Here is a 25,071-nt window from a genome sequence, read left to right on the forward strand (position 1 = left end):
GTCGGCGGCAACTTTTGAGCTTCTGATTGTTTCTTTGTGAACAATCTCTAGCGGAGGTCGCCAACATTGGTGATGGATGTCCCTGGCTCGTACAACTGACAAACAAACTCTTCTGGAGCTGCAATTGTTTCTGCTGATGGTCCATTACGATTACCAAGAGATGCAAAGGCAGATACCACATCAGGGGAAGATTTCATCAGTGCATGCCAGCAGCTAAGCTTACCCTTGCCAGCAAATCTGCCAGTTTGATCTGCCAGTTTGAATGAGGTTGACTGTAGACCTTCATGTAGATACTACAGGTCATTGTATCTTACAAAAGCATTAATTCTTTATCTTAACAGGATTGGAGTCCTTCCCTGAAAAGAGCAAACAGAATATACGTGTGATGCGAACAAGCAAAGTGATTTGGACATCTGCCAGAATCAATTTTGTGTTTTTAGGCAACAAATTAAATGTTAAAAATACCAACAATGGCTAAAAACCCAACCAACATGAGCAAATGAGCATGATGAATGAACAGTATAAAGAAAAGCATTGGGAACTTGAATCCAAAAATCAATATTCGAGACATCCGACTTATTTTGCTTGATCGCATCACGTGGTTAAAATGACATTTGACATTTCACCTTGGGTCAAGGTAAGTAAAGTCAAGTACATGTCAACAGAAAACAATAAGCAACATATTTTTCCAGTTTAGGATCCTGCAGAACACATTTGAGATGGTAACTAATGATTGGCATTCAATAATAATGCGAAGTGATGGGATTTACGTGTATGGTGAAGACTATATGTTAATTTATGCATATTTTTTCTCTAATTAGGTCATTTGCTTATTAATTTGCATATTGCAAACATCTGAGAGGGCAAATGACAAAACAAATGTCATAATCAATGTTCCTTGTGAAATTTGCCACATTTTGGTACCCAGGTTGATATTCTTTGAATGAAGTGTGGTCACTGTAATGACGTTTGAACTTTGACCTTGAGTCAAGGTCACCAAAGGTCAACAGAAAAAAATGGCGACATCATTTTTCCGATTAGAATACATTTATAGTGTGGTGATCTATTCTGTGAGAGCTTGGTATCGTCTTTAATAATCAACTTGATTGAAGGAGCGTCCTGCACTTACTACAAATATCGTGGCGGTGTAGCGGGTGGTCAACGAAGGCGGTGTATCGATAAAACCTGGAAAGGGAAAGGGAGAGGGTCATTGGTGAACATCTTATCAGGTTAAAGTTAAAACATGGAGTACTGCATTAGACCGAGAACTGTTCTTTCTGACAAAAGGAACTTCAGACTTGAATTACAAACGGATTGAGAAACGAGAATTGACTCTTTCAAAATCTACGACCCCCTCGCCCGCCAAGTGCCACTTCCACCGCTCCTCCTCCAACCTTCTGCATCTTATCTTTCACTTCCTCCGTGTATTTTCCCCTCCTTGGGTGCAGCTGCCGCTCTACGTTCACGGCTGCCAGTGCTACGTACGGTTCGACAGGGCTGGTTTTGGAGCTGAAGGACGCCACAAGGAAGGAAGACAAGAGCGATGCAGCTCGGAGTGGAAACGAACACGAGGATATATTACGTGTCTGGGCACGTGGAACTGCGCGAGGTAGCGACGGAACGAAGAACGGGGTTTTATAAGAGGAGGGGAATCTTTTTAAGGGTCGACTATAGTATACGGGGGACCCGGTCTGGGGGGGGGGGGGGTCGACGAGACGGGGGACCCGGTCTGGGGGGGGGGGGGGTCGACGAGACGGGGGACCCGGTCTGGGGGGGGGGGGGGGTCGACGAGACGGGGGACCCGGTCTGGGGGGGGGGGGGTCGACGAGACGGGGGACCCGGTCTGGGGGGGGGGGGGTCGACGAGACGGGGGACCCGGTCTGGGGGGGGGGGGGTCGACGAGACGGGGGACCCGGTCTGGGGGGGGGGGGTCGACGAGACGGGGGACCCGGTCTGGGGGGGGGGGGGTCGACGAGACGGGGGACCCGGTCTGGGGGGGGGGGGGTCGACGAGACGGGGGACCCGGTCTGGGGGGGGGCGTCGACGAGACGGGGGACCCGGTCGGGGGGGTCGACGAGACGGGGGACCCGGTCTGGGGGGGGGTCGACGAGACGGGGGACCCGGTCTGGGGGGGGGTCGACGAGACGGGGGACCCGGTCTGGGGGGGGGTCGACGAGACGGGGGACCCGGTCTGGGGGGGGCGTCGACGAGACGGGGGACCCGGTCGGGGGGGTCGACGAGACGGGGGACCCGGTCGGGGGGGTCGACGAGACGGGGGACCCGGTCGGGGGGGGGGGGGGTCGACGAGACCCGGTCCGGGTTTGACGTGTAGATCTTGCATCGGTAAGGGTGGGAAGGACGCCGGCCGGGCCGGGCATGTTGTCAACAGGATCTCCTGGTTCTGTGAGCTTTTATTTGGGACTTTTCAGCTCTCACTCGGCAAGTTTATGCAGATATAGTAGTGTAGAGTTACTTACCTTGGGTTCGATTCCCAACCCAGGTATAAACTGTCCAAGTGGTGCTTCACAGCAGACGACGGTTTCCTCGATGGACGTTAAACGGTGTGCCATGTGCTATTTATTTATTTATCCATTTTTATTTATTTATCATGTGCAACCCCAGTTTTTTTTTGTTTTTTTTGGCAAGATCGAGGCTCGTTTAAGAGCTAGCCCATTAAACACACATTAGCACATAAAACATAAACGGACACATAAAACAATAAAGGGAGGGGGAGACAAGATGGGGAGAGAGGGAAGCACACAAAACACAGCATGGAAAGCCTGATGTTGGCTTAACGATTACGGTGGCTGAATTGAGAACTTAGTGCCCTGAGTTTGAGCCCCTGTCAGGCCGTTGAATTAACACAAGCTGTGTTGACTCGGCCTGTCATCCTTCCGAGGTTGGAAAATGAGTCCGAGATGACTGGTAACGGGGGGGGGGGGGGGGGGGGCACTGCATCAGCGACACAGCCGTGCTCACAAAAAATGATGAAACCAGAAACCTTTTGCGAAGAGTTGTCAAGTCCTGAACAAATTACAGATTGCTGTCCTGTCCATTCTTGTGAAGGCCAAGGCGAACCACCTAATGTAATCCGTGATGGAACTTCTTCATTTATTTGTTTACACTGTTAAGGGTGGTGCACATGGAAATATGAGATTTGAGATTCAAAATTTCGACACATGTAATACATCAATCACACGGATGTTGTGGCCAATGAAAGCATTTTCAGTCATTGCAACAAGTAATGTTTTCAACGTCAATTCATTCATTACCTCCACCACCGAAGGTGGTCGGAGGTTGTGTTTTTACTCCAGTCTGTCCATTGAGAGATGGGGCCAAAAACGATATACAGCACGATATCTCAAAAAGTTGTGGACGAGTTGTGACAAAACTTGGTGGATGAGTTGGTTACATGACAAGAACAAGCCAATTCGATTTTGGTTCAGGTCCAGATCCATATCCGGCCTATCAGTGGGATACAAATCATAAACGGTTCAGCCTGGCGCAGGTATGCTCCCTTCCGAGTGCCATTCTTGTTTCTACAGTGTAATGTGGTGATGGGAATTTTTGGTGTAACTGCTTTTTCTTGGTTGCCCTGAGGGTTTTAGTAATCGACCACAATATGTGGACTTTTTGAACGTTGACCTGTACAATTTTGGTATTACGAATTATACAGGTTTGACTTTCCTTGTAAGACCAGTAAAGGTGTTAACTTGATTTATCTTGAAACGAGTCTTTTTTTGTTATTGCCCCCTGGATGAACAGGAAGTGCGTGAAGTTCCATCACAGAGGGCCCTTATTACCGGGGCGACTGGCCTGCTGGGCCGAGCAGTGTACAAGGAGTTCCATGCGAATGGCTGGCACACCCTCGGCTGTGCTTTCCGTCGAGCAAGGCCCAACCATCTCGCCTTGGACATCTGCAACCCCAGTGCTGTCAGGCGTCTGCTGCAGGAATTCAAGGTACAGTTCTACCGTTATCGTCCCAATCTGCACTGTGTTCACTTCACAATGTCAAACAAAAGTAGCCATATTAGACAGCTGCCCAATTTTGGCCTTAGAATGGCACGTGTTTTTGTTTTTAAAATTGTCCAAAATATGAGAAGGGAACATCTGAAGACTATTGAACTGCTGACCATCCAGCACAACGTGCCTTTCACAAACGTTTTGAAAACGCTCCAAATTTGTCGATCGATCATCTGACGTGTCCCCCCCCCCCCACAATAAGGAAAAATTTCCAGTTTGCCCTGTATTGTGCCACTGTAGCAAAAGTTAACCCAGGTCTCATGTCTTGTCCCAAGTCAAATCGATCCGCTACAGTCAAAACCGTGTGTTCGTGTTTGTACACCTGTTGGGGATACCACGTGTGTAGTATTCACATATTGTCATTGTTTGGCTATGTCGATGACAACCCCCGTGATTTGATTTGTCGGTATTTTAATTTGGCTTCTGAAAGAAACTCGCACAGCCATATCATGGACGTGACGACATTTGTGGTGTGTCGCTCAGCTGCATACTCGCAATTGCCCAATATGATTATGTATATGTATATTGTCCTGTCCGCAGCTGGTTACCACCGAGCCGAGGACGGATGAGCTGAACCAGCTTTAACTCCCGAGGCGATGCAATTATGGCGGTTATTGCGCGCGCGCGGGACCGAAGAACCACAAAGCGTTTATTCTCACCAACACGCAGGTTTATTCCAAACCCAACCAATAACTACACAACAAAATGTAACAATAATTATTTACAAGGAATTAAGGCGTGGAATGAGAATAAATAAAAAGTGCTGAGGTAAAAATGCTAAGGCGAGGATCCTCCACACTGACACAAAAAACTCACACAGGGTGGAGTAATAAAATAAAAGTCGCGCCCCGGCACTCAGCTGGACCAAATGGACCCCTGTGGTAAGTCATCAGGCGTGGAAGGCCGAAACCACACAGGCAGGAAGCCCGGCAAAATGGCAGCAACGGCAAATGCCAAGGGTGCCCGGTATCGAAGCCAGTGGCCTAGATGGCCCTCTTTCTCTCTCTCTCTCTCAAAGTTTCTCAATCCTTTTTTGTGTGATAATGAAAAATTTGGGGAATACGCTGGCACACGTCGAATACGTTATGGGTAAGTTTTGTATACGTTAAGAGCACGCTGAAGCATGCTGGCATACGTCGTAGTTGCACAAGCACTCCAGCTGGTGCACTCCAGCACACCAGCAACGGTAGCACAAGCCTCCACACAGGCACATTCTCCGAATCCTGTGAGAGACTATCTCGAACCTTCTCCTCCAACCCCTCGCTTCGCGCTCACGCTCTGCCTATGTCATTGGGCCGCGCCACTAGAGGGGGGGGGGGGGGGCTGCTGGTCTCATCCCCCCACCCATCAAACTATTGTAGCTCCGCCTCTCCTAGGCAGGCCTTTGCCTTATCGTGTCCACTGGAGCGTGATTATTTTGGCTGAGCGATATAAATGTTAGGAATGGCCACAGCGGGTATTACGAAAAGGGTAAATTAGCCTTTATCCCTACTACTAATTAACATGGCATAACCCCCATATGATGCACATTTAAACACAATCTTAAGCTACATTTTCCCTACTTATTACATCGAAATGCTCCTACACGTCACATGGTCCATGCTATTCCAATTCAATCCTACCTTTCATATGGTATTCTCTAACCTCCCCCCATAAATGTAACAATATGTATGTATGTATGTATGTATGTATGTATGTATGTATGTATGTATGTATGTATATATATATATATATATATATATATATATATATATATATATATATATATATATATATATATATATATATATATATATATATATACATATACATACATACACATACTAGCAGAAGTACCCGGCAATGCCGGGAACGGGGGGGGAGGGGAGAAGGGGGGGAGAGAGAGAGGGAGGGGGAGGGGGAGGAGGGAAGGGGAGGAGGGAAGGGGAGGGGAGGGATATAGATGGTTACTGGCAATTCATCACATCCACAAATGACGTAATCCACACAATTTATGTACTTTACATAACGTTAATAGGAATACATGGCCGTGTAGATGGGAAATACAGTTTGTTTGAAATAAATCACAAATATCAGATGAAAGTTTTTAAAATTTAGAACTATTCTCACTCAGAGTTAAACATCACCGCAACATTACGCGGTTGCTTCAACGTTTTCTGTGAATTATATGTCATCATTGTGAGATTTTTTTGTATTTTTTTTTTTTGAAATGAGATTTTTATATTTAAAAAAAACGGCAAAAAAGCATCAGAACAGCTGTGAAAAAGCATCAAAACAGCAGTGAAAAAGCATCAGAACAGCAGTGAAAAAGTATCAAAACAGCAATGTAAAAGCATCAAAACAGCAGTAAAAAGCATCAAAACAGCAACAATTGTCCGGTGATTTTTCAATCACCGCAGCTAAATGTGTCGGAGTAATTAACTATTTTCCTTCGTGCATTTTTGTGTGTTTTTTTTTATACACATAAATACATAAAATCACATAAAATACACATAAATACACATAAAAATCAGATCAGAATCAGAATCAGAATCGATATTCTCACAATCATCACAACACACCAGACACGTAGTTAATTACGCAGTGCTTCCTTGTAAACAATGTTCTTTGTCTTTCCTTGTTCGGATAGGATGTATAGATTGTTCTCTTGTCCTACCCGACTACATCCTACGTATAGTTGGCCATGGGAGAAGCACGGGGAATCAAGGTTCAGTCCGACCACCTTGAGAGATTGTCCTTGCGCCTTGTTGATGGTCATGGCAAAGCTGAGCCGTACGGGGAATTGGAGCCTTTTGAACTCGAATGGCAGATCAGATGGTATGATTGGTATCCTCGGAATGAAGACCTGTTCCCCGCTATAGTTTCCCGTAAGTATGTTGGCCTCAATTACGTGAGGCATCAACTTTTTGATAGCCAGTCGTGTGCCGTTGCACAGTTTTGGAGGATCGATATTTCTCAGGAGCATGATTGGAGCACCTTCCTTTAGATGGAGTATGTGGGGAGGCACACCCGGAGGCTGTAGCGAATTGAGGAACTCTACCGGGTAATGGACAGTCTCGTGGTCGTTTTGGATTGAGTCGACAGATCGGTAAGTTCTTAGATCCCCAGGAATAGTTTGCAGAAGATCCAAATTGATTTTGTCCACTGCATCGTTCTTTGGGGCTAGAATTGCCCTTTGACAGAGCCAGGAGTGATTTCGGTAGTTGGCGGGGATGTTGGGGAAGACGTTCGCCTTGAGTTCGTCAGCCGTGGCGACATTGTTGCCGCATGGTACGATGTCCAGTCCATCTTCAGGGCACGTCTCCAAATCTCCATTTCCGATCTGTAACAGCTTCGCTGAAAAGGCGCCTGCGGCTACATCTCCATGAAGGGTGACACGCATGTTTGTGCTGAGTTTCAACTTCGTCACTTTTGACCATAGAGGAGATGCCTTTATACAGGAACTAAGTTCATCTGCCTTGGTCCCACGTGGTATGACTGGCAGGGTCTGTCGGAAATCCCCTGCCATCAGAAGAGTAATGCCTCCCATGACAGTCTGATCATTTCGAATATCTTGCAGTGTGCGGTGAACTGCCTCCAGTGCAACTCTGTGAGACATTGTGCACTCGTCCCAGACAATGAGTTGGCATTGCCGAAATACCTCTGCGACAGCCGATGACTTGGAGATGTTGCACATTGGCTGCTCCTTGTTAGTGAGGCTGAGGGGGAGCTTGAAGGTTGAGTGGGCAGTCTGGCCCCCGGGGAGAAGAGTGGCAGCAATTCCGGAAGAGGCAACAGCCAGAGCAATCATCTTTTTCTGCCTGATTTTTGACAGGAGGAGGTTCATAAGGAACGTTTTTCCAGTGCCTCCAGGTGCGTCCAGAAAGAACAATCCACCTTCAGAAGAGTGTATGCTCGCCAGCACTTGCATGTAGATCTGTTCTTGCTCCACTGTCAGTCTTGGCTCGTTTTCATTGATGTAGTTTTCCAACTCTTGTGCGTTGTATGAAGTCTCTCGGAGTACTTCCCGAGCCAGGTGATTCTGTTGTTGTCGCTGTGTTACAGGAAGGCCAATGACCTCCAGCGAATGTCCTCCAAGAGAAAGCAGTTTGTCTTCTATGAGTACTAAGGCTTCATTGTAGATCGCATCGGAGTAGTCGGCTTCAGCATGAACCTGTCTTGCCCTGTGGAGAATGTCCTCGCTGAGATCGTCACGATGGTTATTCCACAGTTGTACCGGATTGGAGAGACCGCAAGTTTGTAGCATGATGGCAAAGAGATTTCTCAACAGGGCTGGAGAGCGTGAGACTGCTGCTTCTTCTCGAGTGGCATCCCAGTGGCTGTCATCCTCCAGAAGGCCATGCAGGTGGCAGGCTTGGCGGAAGGTGTCGCAAACCTGGCCGTTGAACGTTCTCAGTTCTTGGAAAGAGATGGGTCCTTTGACATGATGGAGTAGAAGGCGCAGGAAGAAGCATTCGAAATTGTTTGGATGTACAGTGTAGACTCGTCCAATTGCATCTGAACGGCGAATGTCGGGATGTCCCACAACTCGTGCTCCTTGTGTACGTCTTTTCCACGTCTTACTGCCAACCACCCAGGTGTAGTACTGTGGGATTTCATTGTAGATGAGTGTTTTGGCGAATTCATCTTGTTGACAATTGGAAGAATGCGGTAAGTGTAGTTGAACTTGGTGGTTCTGCTGCTTTTTGCCTTGCGTTGCCTTCTGTGAAGTACACTCTCTGGCCATTCTCAAGATGTACGGAAAAGTGTACAACGGTTGGGTAGCGTTCGTGGATAGGGAAATTGAGAACTCTCCAGATAGCTTCGTTACTACTGACGTAACGCCCCAGCTGATATGACTCGATCTCGTCGTTTTTGTTCCTCTGAAGGCCGAACATCGCCATGTCCGAACCTTTGTTGACGTATTTGCACACGTATTTGATTGATTTCACTGAGTTGCAGAACTCAACATTGAGATGAGCCTTGAACATTTTAGAGAGAAGTGGACAGTATGGTACAATCCATCGGTTGTCAACGTCTATGCTTCTAGTCTCGGAAATTGAAATAGATGTTTCAGATCCACCGCTTTCAGGCTTTCTCCTCCGGTAAAGTGGGTATCCATCCAGACCAGGCTGCGTTTCCTTGAGAAATGCCCTAGGATATCGCTTGGTGCATTTACCGTCCTTCATACATGGAGACGATGGATTCAGCCGGCCGCAAGGGCCATGCACCATCTGCGTTTTGACAATGTTGAACAGCTCTGGATCCTCATCAGGGTTTGGAAGTTCAGCACTGATAAAAGAGTCTACATTGGAAGCGTGGATCTTTTCTTCTAGCCACACCAGAATGTGGGCATGGGGCAGGCCTCGTTTCTGCCATTCAATGGTGTACATGAAGCATCAGACAGTCCCGAAAACTTTGCCCTTCTTAATCGTCTGCATGAGTTCCTTCTGTTTCTGGTGGAATACCCTTGCGACAATGTCATGGCGATGTGTTGGCTGCTGGTTGATCATCAACTCTCGCTTAATTTCTTCCCACTTCAGATTACAGGTGAAGGTAAGGAAAAGGTCAGGGCGACCGTAATTGCATACGTATGCCATCGCATCCTGGGTCCGCTCGTGCATGTATCGGGGACCTCCGGTGAACGTGGATGGCAAGATGACCAGTTGTCCCATGTTCTGAACATCTCCGTCATTGTTGACAGCATCCCTGAGGTGTGCGTACGATTCTGCCCTCAGTTGACGTTGGTGGAGCCGGATAAAGAGGAGTCTCTCACTTTCGATTTTGGCATACATGTCGACGATGAACTGGTGGAACAGATCACTGCACTGCAGGATATGATTCGTGGAATTCTTTCTGACCATGATGTGGAAGGCATAGAAGTCATTCGCAGATACTTTCTTTCCCCGGCCGCCAGCTTGTTCAACTTCAAAATGATAGCCATCTTGTCCTTTCCAGAAAATCAGAGGGTACTGGAGGGCGTCATAGAATCGGTGAGTCTCCGAAATCCGCTTCGTGCTGTTGTCCCGAAGATGCAGGACAATGTCGTGATTGTTGTACTGCTCTCCTACCATGAGAACTGCAACGTCATTGTTGACTTGCTCGTTAAACCGACGTTCGTGCTCTCCGTGAGGACGTTTGTCAGCTCGAATTACGACCTTGTAATCAGGTGAAGGCATTCTCTCCAATGTCGTCTTGAAGCTGTTGACCAGCGCATTATTTGAGTGGAGCATATCTTGTAAGGCGAGGATTAGTTCAGAGCGTAGGTTGGGGAAGTTCTGTCCTCGTCGGGCAGCTTCTTCTCGGTGGTCACCCATAAAATAGATTTGTAAAAATTTCGGTTGCTCACCTGGTTGAGGGTGGATAGAGCCAATGAGGTGGTATACCTGGCCTTGCACCTTGAATGTAGGCATGAATCCTTGCTCAGTGACGACGCGATCTGCTCCAAACGAAGTCATTTGGAACGAAGAGTTGTAATTACGGATTTCCTTCAGGAAGTGTCTGGATTGAGTCATAGTTGATTGAAGTAGTTCTTTCAAAGGTTCCGGTGGAGATTGGAGAGAAGGCAAAAGGACATTGCCTCCCCTGCAACACATTCCTGGTGTTTCTCCCTTCCATTTCAAGGCATGGCAAAACGGACAGGTGAACGACATGGAGCCAATATCAACGTTTGAGGAGTAGTCAGTGTTCGGATTGTAACTGAATGCAGCCTTCTCCCATGCAATGGCCGGCTGCCGTCTGCCTGATGGTTGCCAGTTGTTGAGTCGTTTTTGGCACTGTTCTTCTGTCTCCTGCTGTCTGGCCCTCGCTACACTTTGTTGATTGTCGTTTAGACGTGCCTCTGTCTCATCTTCTGTCTCTCGCTGTCTGGCCCTTGCCACACGTTGTTGATTAGCGTTCAGACGTGCCTCTGTCTCATCTTCTGTCTCTCGCTGTCTGGCCCTCGCCAGACGTTGTTGATTGGCGTTTAGACGTGCCTGTCTCATCTTCTGTCTCTCGCTGTCTGGCCCTCGCCAGACGTTGTTGATTGGCGTTTATACGTGCCTCTGTCTCATCTTCTGTCTCTCGCTGTCTGGCCCTCGCCAGACGTTGTTGATTGGCGTTTAGACGTGCCTCTGTCTCATCTCCTGTCTCTTGCTGTCTGGCCCTCGCCAGACGTTGTTGATTGGCGTTTAGACGTGCGTCTGTCTCATCTTCTATCTCTTGCTGTCTGAATCTAGAGACACGTTCTTGATTGGCTTGTCAATGTTGAAAAGTATCTTCATCGGTTTCATGGAGTCTCCGATCAGCGATTTTCCTTGCTCGGGAGGTTGAACGTGACAAATTTCTTTTCTTCGGTGCCATTGCCTTTATCACAGTCAGTCTTCTAGTCACTCACTCGTAGACAAATTCAAAATACCAAATTCAAAATACTCGTAGACAAAATACCACGTTTACACGTGGTAAGAAACGACGCAAACGCACGATTGCAACTCTACGTTGTGTCGTGGGCGTGGCCAACGTGGCCTCATGCTCCCAGCTGATTGGCTAACTCGAGTTCGAGCGAGCCATAATGCGCTACGTTATGGCAAAAAATATGGATCTAAAGATGAAAGAAAAAAAAACCTATGTGGTGTGAATGGCAATGTTCCTCGCTGAAATGTGAAAAAACGCAATCGCTTTTCGCTCTGAATTACGTGCGAATGCGTAACTGTGAGTTTATGGTGGCAAGGAACATCACGTGATCGCTCTGAGCGAATCAGCACGCTGCTCTGCCACTGGCTCAGATTCCGTGTATAATATTCCTCGCTGAAAAAAAATCTATGTGAAACATGCTACTATCTATGCTAAATCATGCTAAATGCTAATCATGCTAAAATCTATGCTACTTGCTGTGAGTTTATGGCGGCAAGGAACATCACATGATCGCTCTGAGCGAATCAGCGCGCTGCTCTGCCACTGGCTCAGATTCCGTGTATAATATTCCTCGCTGAAAAAAAATATGGATCTAAAGATGAAGAAAAAAAAAACCTATGTGGTGTTCCTCGCTGAAATGTGAAAAAACGCAATTGCTTTTCGCTCTGAATTACGTGCGAACGCGTAACTGTGAGTTTATGGCGACAAGGAACATCACGTGATCGCTCTGAGCGAAGCAGCGCGCTGCTCTGCCACCGCCTCAGATTCCGTGCATAATATTCCTCACTGAAATGCGCTGAGGTAAAAATATGGTAAAAAAATATTATGAAATAATTATTTTTAGGTTGGCCATGTTCTTCCCAGGCTCAATGGCCATGTCTATGCCAAATATCAAGCACGTGAGCCTCTCCGTTTAGGAGTCTATCGGTAACATCACACACACACACACACACACACACACACACACACACACACACACACACACACACACACACACACACAAACTGTTTTATATATATATATAAAATTAGGGATTCAATTTCAACATGCAGAAGTAATAATCGGAAATAATATTCACTATAGCAGAAATTTTGCATCTCAAAATAAAGATTTTGCATCTTCCAAATATATTTGGAAGAATTAAAAAAACAATCAAACCTGTCTTAACGGCGACCTCGACAGAATGGCTAACTGTCTATCCTCTATAGTCAAAAGCGATTCCAAAAATTTTCCCGCACACGAACCAATGTAAAGTAACCGTTATGGCCACATGTCTAACGAGACCAGTGGCCACTTTATTTTCTTTCCTCGACAACCTTTAACCCATGCCCACCCAACCCACCCAACAATGGTCATTGTTTGGAGTAAAAATTCCAAATCACTCTTGGCCGCCAATATATACCTTGTAGGATGTTCATATAAAAGATGTTTCGTGCACAAAAACGCAAACACTTGTCAACAATAAAATCGATTACATAAGGTGCATGCACTACAGTTCAGGATGGCCTTCGCTATGCTATCCCTACGATCGATCGATGCAGTGCTGCTCATCAATTCACACGTTAATCATGCCAGTAAGTTTTTCTATGCGCGATTACTTTATCTGTGGAACTGCCATGTTCATGGGGTCACGGTCACGTGGGGAAGGTGAGAAATACCAGGGGGGTGGGGGGGGTAGGGGAATGACTAAGAATGCTAATTCTTTCCCCATAGTCGTTTCTCATGGCAAGGTGTCAGGTGTACCAAGCTTCAACATCTTGTGTATGGTTTGGAAGATACAGTATGTATAGTGTACAGTATAAGATTTCACATTTCGATGAGAATTTTTTTTTCCTTAACTTTGTACACTTTTAGAGATGACTAACATTTACTCAGATCTTAACACTTTATTTCATGTCGCCTTTAATATGCACTAAGCACACGCATTGTTTTATCATGGTGTATTATCATGAACAGCGGCCATGGCGGCATCAACAGCAATCAATACTCACTCGCACCATATCACCTCACACATCTGAACATCACCACCACTTTTCACCCCTCAGCCCAAATTGGGCTATAGTCCATGGGCTGGGGTGGTTTCTGTGTGACTTTTATGTGCCCTAAGTTTCTCTTCATATTATTGAAGTAGACCATGTGGGACATCAAAAAAGTGAGGGTGGACATCTGGGAGCCTGGTCGGATTTGAGAAAATGACGTCACAATATCAAGCTTTTGAGTTCATGAGGCGACCAAAAATTTGGGGTAGGGGAAACTAAAATGCTTATAACGCCACAACCATACATGATATAACTGCAAACTACCAAATTTTTGCAAACTGCAAACTACCAAAATTTTGGATTCAAAATATTTGTTTTTATTCACTCTACATGTGACAATATGTAATTATCTGATTATTATGCAAATTTGCTGTCCAGAGGTCAAAAGGTCATGGAAATCGGGGGTTGCTTAAAATCTGACCCACCGGAAGAAAAATGTGAGTTACAGGCTGCCTGTACTACTTGAGAATGTTTGCTGGCTGTCAGAGGTTGCCAAGACATATCTCTATCACATGATATGCATTGTTTAAGAATTAACCCTTTTGTAACGTAAACATCAACTTTGATAAATGGTGCTATTTCAGAAAAGCTGATTTTCCTTTGCAGCGGAAGACACATGCCACAAAAGAAAGTAATCGAACATTTTCATCAGTATGAATATGATCTATCACCAACTACTTATTTCTTTAAGCCTAAATATCACTTAATTTACTAATTTCTTACAATATTCCCATGTCGTTAACCCACCAAGTCCTAAAACAACCACCTGTAGAGGAGGGGGGGGGGGGGGGGGGGGTGTTCGGAACATCCTTAGTCCATTCAGCAAAAATAAACTGCTGAATTTGCTCAGTTTTAGTAATAGTCTAGGTTTTCATATCCAAATGAAGGTATACTGCTGACTGTAGTCACTATTCCAAATCATGCCAATTTGATAATGGGAGAAGGAATACATGTCGATGCCAGGAGTACATTTCCACGCAGCTGTAAGTGTCGCATATGAGTTCTGTTCGGTTTTAGATACAACCAGCTGTATTTTTACAGCAAACATTCTCGTCTCCCATGCCTTGGCACTTGCAGAACTTGCAACAATGCAGGTCACTCTTTCGACATGCACATCTCTCTGTCGCACATTTCAAGCAAGTACAGTGCACAGCATATTCCTCGGGAATGGGTCTGATGGCCTTATCTGGATGGAGAAGTTCATCTTCCTCTTCAAATCCGTATAGGAGAGGATTCAACTCAGTCGTATTTGCAGAGAGAATTGTTGTCATCACATATGTAGCATAATATGCCCTTAGAATATGGGCCTTTATGGCATGGCTTGTCGGTGGCAACTTCTCGAGTGGGGTTTTGCTGTGGTGATGATTATGATCCCTGAGTTCATCCATTGTTGTACAGGTAGTTCAATTCTTTAGGACTTTCACTAGATATGATTCTGCTCTCTCAACTTCATCGTCAGAAGGTCAATTTTGGCTACAACCAAATCCTTGAAGGTAGTCTACTGGGTTTGCTTTAAGGGCCGCTTGCTTTGTGCCAACCTTGCTGGTGTAATCACACCCAGTGAGCGTATGCACAGTGGGAAGGACTTTGCATAGGTCAGGCCCTTTATCTGACGCAAGAGAATGTATTGGAATATATTTGGTAGAGTTTCCACTGCCAGCTTTCAACCACAGTTCATAAAGGCCCTTTTCATGCAGTACATCCCAGTAAAAGAGCAACAGCACAAATACATCAGTGTCTGGGGATAACACCACTAGTCGTTGTATTCCGTGCTCCACAGCATGTAAGGCGTGGGGTATAATTCGTGTATCTGCTTCCTCTATATCAATGCAGAGTTCTGGAATGTCCCTGCAATAGCCATCACAACAGGAAAGACATGGGACTTCGACAGATTCACTTGAAAAGCCACTCACAAATACCTTCAGGCTTGAAGGGGTCTCTCGCGTGTGCTTTATGGCTGTCTGGTGCAGTAAAATCTCAAAATTATGCTTGTTCCTGTTAGCTGGCCAGAACCACTCCATCTGAACTGGTAAAGGTGTATCTTCACTGACTGCATTCCGTTCAATCGGAGAGATGGTTTCTTGTCGCTTTCTTTCCGAGTTTTTGATTGAAATGTCAAAGTATGAATCAAAGATATAATCTATTCGGTCAGCTCCCTTTGCAGATCTCTGTATGTATTCTACAATGCCTCCACTAAATTCACCGAAGTTAGTAAATTCTTTGGCAGTCATCTTCCTTACATTAGCCATGACATCCGCTATATACCCAACCTGCATGTCTTTTGAATCATCCAGAACATCAATTGAATGTTTCTTTGTAATCGATCTCATTCATCAGGTCACTTTTGGTGCTCTTTGACATAAGACCCTGGCTGTCAAAAAGCGAAGAAGATGACGTCAAGTCATATTCTAGAAGGTCTGTCATGGATCTCCCTCGGGCACGGGCAATTTCAATGACACGCTGCCTATGTTTATCTTCCCTCTGTGTTTGTGACTTTCCTGAAGCCTCTTGTCCTTTTGGGAGTGCGCGGATACTCTTGAAAGTTTTCAGATTTGTTCTGTGAATGGTCCGAAATATTTGAGCCGACTGTTCAACAAACCGTTCTTTACGTAGTTTCTCATAGGCTGCGGTCCCAATTGCTTTTACCTGAAGCAGCTGATTCCGGATTTCGTCAGTCATTACTTCCTGTGTCATTATATTGTGAAGTATTTGCTGTGTGGCATCTTTCCTGAAAGGATTCTCCTTGTTTTCAATAACAGTTAGAATTGCTTGGACGTTTCTTTCCCTGGTTTCAGTCTCATATTTGCTGAAGGAGTTGTTTACATCTTGCTGGTACTGGGTTGTAACTCCACTTAGTTCTCTGAAAAGATTACTAATTGCCAGCATCTCATGGTAGATTATGTCCCACATTGCAACGTATTTCTTCTTCTTTGTGCTGCCTATTATCCCCGAGGTGCCTTTCTTGGACCTATTTATCGTTTGCTCCAGCGCCATGTCTGCTCCAGTTGCTCTAAAAGTCCCAGGTGTCCTCTTTATGGCAAATTTGCCCTCTTGGAATGCTATGTGGATCTCAGGTGCTGTTTGTGGGAGTTTGCGCATGTCCTCAAGATAGAGGGAACCCCACCTGATGTAGTTAGTTGGTTGAGTCAAAAGCCATGAAAATTGGAAGCAATGCTTGCACAGTCTGAAGATGTAAATCCCAATTTCCTTCCCTGTCACTTCTGATGAGGTTTTCCAAATGAGTCGCAAGTGTGATAAATGTGTCCCAATATTTGAAGGTTTCACTGCATTTTCCTGCTTCGTTTCTGAAGTCATCAAAAGCACAAAGTAGCTGCTGAGTTGACGTTTTTGATCCTTCCAGAATGCTCACACTCTCATCAAATGACTTGTTAGCAACTGCTGCTTTGAATGCCTCTACATTTTCTAGGTGCTCACTGTATTTTGTTGCATTGCCTTCCTGTTCAAAGAATTCCTTCCATTCCAGCTGACATAATGCTTCTTTTAGGAGCTGCATCCCCTTGAGTGACCTTGAGTAGTTTCTGGCTTCTAGTACCGAGTCAACAACATTGACACCAAACACACAACTTTCTACTCGAATATTTTCAGCCCCGCTTTCTTTCAGATATTTTCCTAAACAGCCTAGTACAACCTTCGCCATATGAAATGAACCAAGACATATGATGATGTTGCTGAACTCATCTGGGCGAATAAGTTGTATTTCCCGCGCTATATGATAAACGCCTTCATCGCACGTGACTCGTAGTACCAACTGATCAATGTTGCGCAGAACACCCTGGAGGTTTTTCATTGCGGTATAAACAGTGTCATACTGGGTAACAGGGTATGGTAGTATGGGTAGAAAAGCAATTCGTTTCCGACTGATTTCATCTGGAGAGCAAACCGAGTTTGTTGCACTCCAGGATGGCATTGTCTGGCTCTTGCCCATTATCAAATTGGCATGATTTGGAATAGTGACTACAGTCAGCAGTATACCTTCATTTGGATATAAAAACCTAGACTATTACTAAAACTGAGCAAATTCAGCAGTTTATTTTTGCTGAATGGACTAAGGATGTTCCGAAACCTCCCCCCCCCCCCCCCCCCCTCCCTCTACAGGTGGTTGTTTTAGGACTTGGTGGGTTAACGACATGGGAATATTGTAAGAAATTAGTAAATTAAGTGATATTTAGGCTTAAAGAAATAAGTAGTTGGTGATAGATCATATTCATACTGATGAAAATGTTCGATTACTTTCTTTTGTGGCATGTGTCTTCCGCTGCAAAGGAAAATCAGCTTTTCTGAAATAGCACCATTTATCAAAGTTGATGTTTATGTTACATTTAGCTCTTTCACGAGCCTCGATTCAGTATACAAAAAAAAAAAAAATAATAATAATAATAATAAAAAGGGTTAATTCTTATACAATGCATATCATGTGATAGAGATATGTCTTGGCAACCTCTGACAGCCAGCAAACATTCTCAAGTAGTACAGGCAGCCTGTAACTCACATTTTTCTTCCGGTGGGTCAGATTTTAAGCAACCCCCGATTTCCATGACCTTTTGACCTCTGGACAGCAAATTTGCATAATAATCAGATAATTACATATTGTCACATGTAGAGTGAATAAAAACAAATATTTTGAATGGTAGTTTGCAGTTATATCATGTATGGTTGTGGCGTTATAAGCATTTTAGTTTCCCCTACCCCAAATTTTTGGTCGCCTCATGAACGCAAAAGCTTGATATTGTGACGTCATTTTCTCAAATCCGACCAGGCTCCCAGATGACCACCCTCACTTTTTTGATGTCCCACATGGTCTACTTCAATAATATGAAGAGAAACTTAGGGCACATAAAAGTCACACAGAAACCACCCCAGCCCATGGACTACTAAGGGGTATTGTCGTCACGGGCGTCGTCCGGGCATCCGGGCGTCCGTCAACTTTTGGTTTCCGTCCATTTCAAGGAGAACAGCTTGTCCGATTAAATCCATTTTTGCAGTGTGTGTTGGGGTTGAGTAGAGGAAGGTTCCTTTCGAAAATGGGCGCGCTGCGATTTTCAATTGCGCCCTCTCTCTCGCTCCCGCTCTCTATCTCTATCTCTATCTCCCTCTCTCTCTCTCTCTCTCTCTCTCTCTCTCTCTCTCTCACTCTCTCTCTCCCTCCCTCTCTCCCCTGCCCGCTCTGTCTTGTGCCCTCTCTCTCTCTCGCACCCTCTCTCTCTCACTCCCACTGTCACTCTCTCTTATGCTTTCTCTCTGTCTCATACCCTCTGTCTCTCTGTCTCATACCCTCTCTCTCTTTGTCTCCTAAAATCTCTCTCTGTCTCCCATCCTCTCTCTCTGTCTGTCTCACGTCCCCTCTCTCTCTCTCTCTCTCTCTCTCTCTCTCTCTCTCTGCCTCGCACCCCCTCTCTCCATCTTGCAGCAGCTTGTCCTCAGTCATCGTTCGGTCCTATCCTTTCGGACAGATGGACCGATTGTCGGTGTCGCTAGAATTTCTGTATGTCGAAAACTGAAGTAAAGATTTGTTTGGCTTTCCTGGTGGATGGAAGACGGTCTATGAGGAACATCCATTGCCAAATTGGTGACTGTCTGAGTGGAAGATTTTACTTTGTGTTCATACACGGTCCACCGTCACAATATATACTGTACAGTAATTCCTCACTTTAAATTAGTTCACTTTAAATAATGTCGATGTTAAACAAATTATTTATTAACCTTAAAATTTTTATATAAACAGTGTGATTCAGAGTTAAACTATTTCTAAACGATTTGGCTAGAACAAAGTGAGCACCTCATTTCAAAATCCACACCTCACGCCTCCCGTGCCACCTTGAATCATGTGCAATTCCACCCAATCACCAAGAGACGCACCCTCCGATTGCCAAGAGATTTCATTTTGAATCGTGGCACGCCTCCCCCAAATGTCCTCCAAGTGGTTCATCTTCCTAAAAGCCCCCCATGAGAAGCATAAGACAAACAAGTTAGAGGTTAGAACAAGTTAAAACAAGTTGGAGGTACTTTGACGACTTGAGAGTGGAGATGGCCTGACAATGGTTGGCCGCATGTTTAACCTCAGCGAGTCAACCATGCGGTCCATTTGTCGGAATGCAGCCAAGGTTAAAGACTCTGTCACCCAATCAACTTTACTCCTGGCAAAAATAACATCCAGAGTAAGAAATCCTTAAAGTGAGAAGATAGAGAAAGTATTGGGAGTATGGGTGGAAAATCGAAATCAGAAGTGTTATGTACCAATCAACTCTACTCTTATTTGTGTGAAGGGGCTGAAGCTATACAACTGCCTAAGTCAAGAAGAAGGGGAGTGATTAACTGCCAACCCTCCATAGCAAGTAAAGGCTGATTTGATAAATTCAGGAAGCGTCAGGTTCTCCATAACTTCAAACTCACAGGTGAGGATGCCAGCGCTGAACAGTGATCATGTTGCAAGATTTCCACATTAATTTAAGGCTATCGTGGAGGCTTAGGGTTACAAGCCACAGCAAGTTTTTAATGCTGACGAAACAGGATTGTTTTCGAAGCGTATGCCAAGCAGGACATACATTTCCAATGAAGAAAAGACTGCTTCAGCATTCAAAGCAGCAAAGGATAGGCTGACACTGCTACTTTGTGGGAACCAGAAGGTAACTCTATAAATGCAAACCGTATTTGTATTCATTTATACTGCACTAGTGTACTGTATTTGTTAATATTGAATATTAATAATTGATGTATTCTTTTTGTGTTTGCTCTGTCAGTTAGTGAAAGAACAGTTCATAGCTGTCTTGGGTCTTTGACATGGTCTGGAACGTATCTCCCCTTGTGCTATGTTAAAATAGGTTCTTGTGGAATTATTTTCCTCAACGCCATTTTCTGGGAATGCATCCCTTGTTTAAAGCAAGGGAGTCCTGCATGTATGTCAAATGAAAAGTAAAGGTTAAAATCTTCACCGTAATATGTTAGAAAAACACCCTAATGTTTTGGGTGTAGCAGCTGTAGCCCTTAGTCGAAGTACTGAAAAGCCCAAACATAAGACGTTATAAATAGTAATACACGTATTGTATATTGCCTAGTGTGTGTGTAATTGATTGCATGATTTATTGGAATTAAGAAAAGCCCAAAATGTAACACTAATTCTCTAGGGGTGTGTCGTACCGAGCTGAAAAATGACCAAAGCGCTTTCTCTCCAAATCGCCAGAACACGCCTTGGTAACAAACACCGGGAGATCTTCCTTGGTTGCTACAAGAAGATCTATTGTATTTAGGCATTGCAAACAAGACATGACAAACATAACAAGGCATCTTATTATAATGGAGCAAATGTATATGGTCATGTACAGTGCATTCAGAAAGTATTCAGACCCCTTAACTTTTTTCACATTTTGTTATGTTGCAGCCTTATGCTGAAATCGTTTAAATTCATTTTTTCCCTCATCAATCTACACTCAATACCCCATAATGACAGAGAGCAAACAGGATTTTAGAAAGTTTTGCAAATTTATTAAAAAGAATAAACTGAAATAACACATTGACATAAGTATTCATACCCTTTGCTATGACACTTGAAATTTAGCTCAGGTTCCTCCCATTTCTCTTGATCATCTTTGAGATGTTTCTACACCTTGATTGAAGTCCACCTGTGGTAAATTCAATTGATTGGACATGATTTGGAAAGGCACACACCTGTCTATATAAGGTCTCTCAGCTGACAATGCATATCAGAGCAAAAACCAAGCCATGAGGTCGAAGGAACTGCCTGCAGAGCTTAGAGACAGGATTGTGTCGAGGCACAGATCTGGGGAAGCCTACGAAAAAATTTCTGCTGCATTGAAGGTTCACAAGAGCACAGTGGCCTCCATAATTCTTAAATGGAAGAAGTTTGGAACAACCAGGACTCTTCCTAGAGCTGGCCGCCCGGCCAAACTGAGCAATCGGGGAGAAGGGCCTTGGCAAGAGAGGTGACCAAGAACCCGATGGTCACTCTGGCTGAGCTCCAGAGATCCTGTGTGGAGATGGGAGAAACTTCTAGAAGGACAACCATCACTGCAACACTCCACCAATCCGGGCTTTATGGCAGAGTGGCCAGACGGAAGCCTCTCCTGAGTGAAAGACACATGAAAGCCCGCTTGGAGTTTCCAAAAAAGCACCGAAAGGACTCTCAGACTGTGAGAAACAAGATTCTGTGGTCTGATGAAACCGAGATTGAACTGTTTGGCTTCCGTCTGGCCACTCTGCCATAAAGCCCAGAACGGTGGAGTGTTGCAGTGATGGTTGTCGTTCTAGAAGTTTCTCCCATCTCCACACAGGATCTCTGGAGCTCAGCCAGAGTGACCATCGGGTTCTTGGTCACCTCTCTTACCAAGGCCCTTCTCCCCCGATTGCTCAGTTTGGCCGGGCGGCCAGCTCTAGGAAGAGTCCTGGTTGTTCCAAACTTCTTCCATTTAAAAATTATGGAGGCCACTGTGCTCTTGGGAACCTTCAATGCAGCAGAATTTTTTTTTGTAGGCTTCCCCAGATCTGTGCCTCGACATAATCCTGTCTCTGAGCTCTGCAGGCAGTTCCTTCGACCTCATGGCTTGGTTTTTGCTCTGTTATGCATTGTCAGCTGTGAGACCTTATATCGACAGGTGTGTGCCTTTCCAAATCATGCCCAATCAATTGAATTTACCACAGGTGGGCTCCAATCAAGGTGTATAAACATCTCAAAGATTATCAAGAGAAATGGGAGGCACCTGTGCTAAATTTCAAGTGTCATCGCAAAGGGTATGAATACTTATGTCAATGTGATATTTCAGTTTTTTCTTTGTAATAAATTTGCAACAATTTCTAAAATCCTGTTTTCTCTTTGTCATTTTGGGGGTATTGAGTGTAGATTGATGAGGGGAAAAATGAATTGAAACGATTGCAGCATAAGGCTGCAACATAACAAAATGTGAAAAAAGTGAAGGGGTCTGAATACTTTCTGAATGCACTGTACGTATGTATGTATATTTGTGACCAAAACGTTGTCTTCTTCATGTATAGGAAAACCAAAGAGCACGGTCCGTGAAACTGTGAGGCAGTGAGGCGCTGAAGCAGTGTGACTATGTATATATTAATTATGTACTGTTTGAAGGTCGGTTACATCCTGTCTATTAATTGGTTACGTCTATTAATTACGTACTGTTTTAATATACCGTTCGACCCTTTAGACTGCTGAGACCCTTAAGTTTAGACCTTTGAATACCCTTTAAGTCCCTTCAGATTAAAAAGACCCATGAAGACCGAAAAGACCCAGAGGACCCAAATAACCTGAAGACCCTTAAAGATCCCAAATATTCAAAAGACCCTGAAGACCATTAAATACCATGAAGACCCTTAAGATACCAAAGACCCGTAAGACGTTTTAGACCCATTAGACTTGCTTGGACATTTTACCATTTAGAGCTTAAGACCAATTGGACCCTTTTAGATTGAAAATAAATTACAATTAAATAATATCACCAATATTACAAATAAATTTGTACAAAAGAAATGTTTGTATTATGACTGGTGTAAATCATGACAACACGATTACTCAAGTTGTCAGGTCATTATCCTCAGTTAAAACAAGCCCGTACCTCTGTAGCGACTTGTGGTGAGGCGGGCGTAGCGAGCCAATCTACACTTGTATATTTAATGTTGACAGAAATGCAGTCGAAGTCTCATTGATAATTGTAATGGGATAAACTCTTCTGAAATAATCACTCATTTGTTAAACTCGCATATGGAAATTATCATCATTGTTGCAGATACGTCATAGTCACAGGAACTGAGAATATGGTATCAAATCTTTGCATGATAGAGGATGCGACTAATCGTATGTGGAGTATGAATGTGAATCCAGTGACTTGTGGTGAATATCCGTGCTGAATCCCTCAGCTGTGAAAAATACGGATGTCCCCAAGAAATTCACGCTGTTGTCTGAAATGTCATAGGTGTACTGGAGAGATGCACGGTAATTACTAACATAGTTAATAACATATTAAATTACTAACATAAATTACTAAAAAGTCTTCTGTTGATTATTTCAGAAGCAGAGGTTATTAAGAGGCCTGTATATTGAAAAGATTCGTTTTTGTGTTTTGGATAAACATGAGTAACTCATCCATTGGACATTTTGAATGCCTCTCGTAGGTTTGCAGTCTTCTTTGAGCCACAAATAACTGCCTGCCAGGAAGGAAAGTGGCGACAGCTGTAGCATCACCGCAAAATTGCTTGTAATAATCCCAGATGTACAATGTGTTTGAGCACGCGGAGTTAATGTTAGCAACTCTGGTGGGGTGACTGAAAGCAACATATGGCTTGTGTAGCTGTTCCATTACCATGTCGGTAGAGGGCTACCACGTCGTGGAGCACCTTGCTTTTTCATACGGGGTGTAAAGCTGGTTGTTCCATATTGTCTATGTATGAGCTGGTGGTTCAAACTGGACCGTTCAGGTATGGTGTACCTTTAACATGAGTGTAACTTTCCTACATTGGATTATGAGATTATGCACGTGCGGATATACCTTCTGTCCCTTTATACCCATTGCATAGTGGACGATCTTTTATAACGTTTGGTAAAAAAAGATGTAAAAAGTGTGAGGGGAGTCCTTGTAAAAAAAACAACAACAAAAAAAAAACAATGTTGCATTTCTTGTAAAAATTATTGTAAGAAAAAACTAAAAAAAGGCAAAAAGCTGCATTTCTTCCATGATGGTTGAGTTTTTACCACCACCACCTAAGGTGGTCAGAGATTAATCTTTTAATTGTATTTTTTGTTTGGAATTACTTATGAAATCGATTTTGTCGTGATACTGTTCAAAGTGTATGCATTTGGAGTAGGTTGGATCATCTTACCATGTGAATAACACGCTATTTATGTAGACTCCTTATTCCACTGAGTCTTACCCAGGCCATGTTGCCCTGAGTGATGTGATTTTCCATGAAGGTAAATGGAAACTTATTCATGAAGAACTAGAATGGCACTCAGTGGAGAGCGTACCTCCACCAGGGTGAACAGTTTACGTTTTGTATGCCACTGATAGGCTGTATCTGCATGCGGACCTCAAAAGAGGAACCCAAAAGTTTAGACCACCTTCATGGTAATCTATCCCTTGTACTCGACAAAATAGATAGTCTTTTTCCGAATAACGCTTCATATGGGTAATTTTGCGATTAAAGTCGAAATCTTCTTCTTCTTCACGATATTCAGTGATGTCACACTATGAAGTCGACTGCCATTGCTGTATTGTCTACGGGTTACATCCACTGAACTAAAAATACATAGAACGCTCATTGCCATTCACAACACAGTGTAGCTACCTGGCGTCATCTTGGTTAGCACTCAATGCTGGGCGAAGGCGATTTCCATCATGCGTTTGTGTGTAATTTAGAACAAAAAACGATCGCGTTTGTTCACCTTTTGTTCGATAGTTTTTCAATAGTAAACTTATCATAGTAAATAGGTAAAAAGGTCTAAGGGGACTCTCCTTTATCCTTTCCTTTTCACAATATAGTTGGAGAACAAATACAGTATTGTTCATTTGGGAGCGTGATCAACTCTGGCCATTTTTATAATGAAACCTACAAAGATCAAATCTGCCCCATTAATTTCACAATATTTTTTTCCCAG

The 25,071-nt window shown here is 44.2% G+C and overlaps 1 protein-coding gene across 1 annotated transcript in view; it reads left to right on the top strand.

Moving 5' to 3' along the window:
* Nucleotides 1-1,160: 1,160 nt before the first annotated feature.
* Nucleotides 1,161-25,071, top strand: part of MAT2B (methionine adenosyltransferase 2 non-catalytic beta subunit) — a 54,308-nt gene continuing 30,397 nt past the window's right edge. The window contains 2 exon segments of the mRNA XM_078776425.1: nucleotides 1,161-1,609; nucleotides 3,766-3,965. Of these exon segments, the coding sequence (XP_078632551.1) occupies nucleotides 1,544-1,609; nucleotides 3,766-3,965 (266 nt within the window). The 5' untranslated portion in view covers nucleotides 1,161-1,543.

The sequence above is a fragment of the Myxine glutinosa genome, chromosome 4 (assembly GCF_964187855.1).
Source record: "Myxine glutinosa chromosome 4, kmMyxGlut1.1, whole genome shotgun sequence".
In the NCBI taxonomy this organism is placed as follows: Eukaryota; Metazoa; Chordata; class Myxini; order Myxiniformes; family Myxinidae; genus Myxine; species Myxine glutinosa.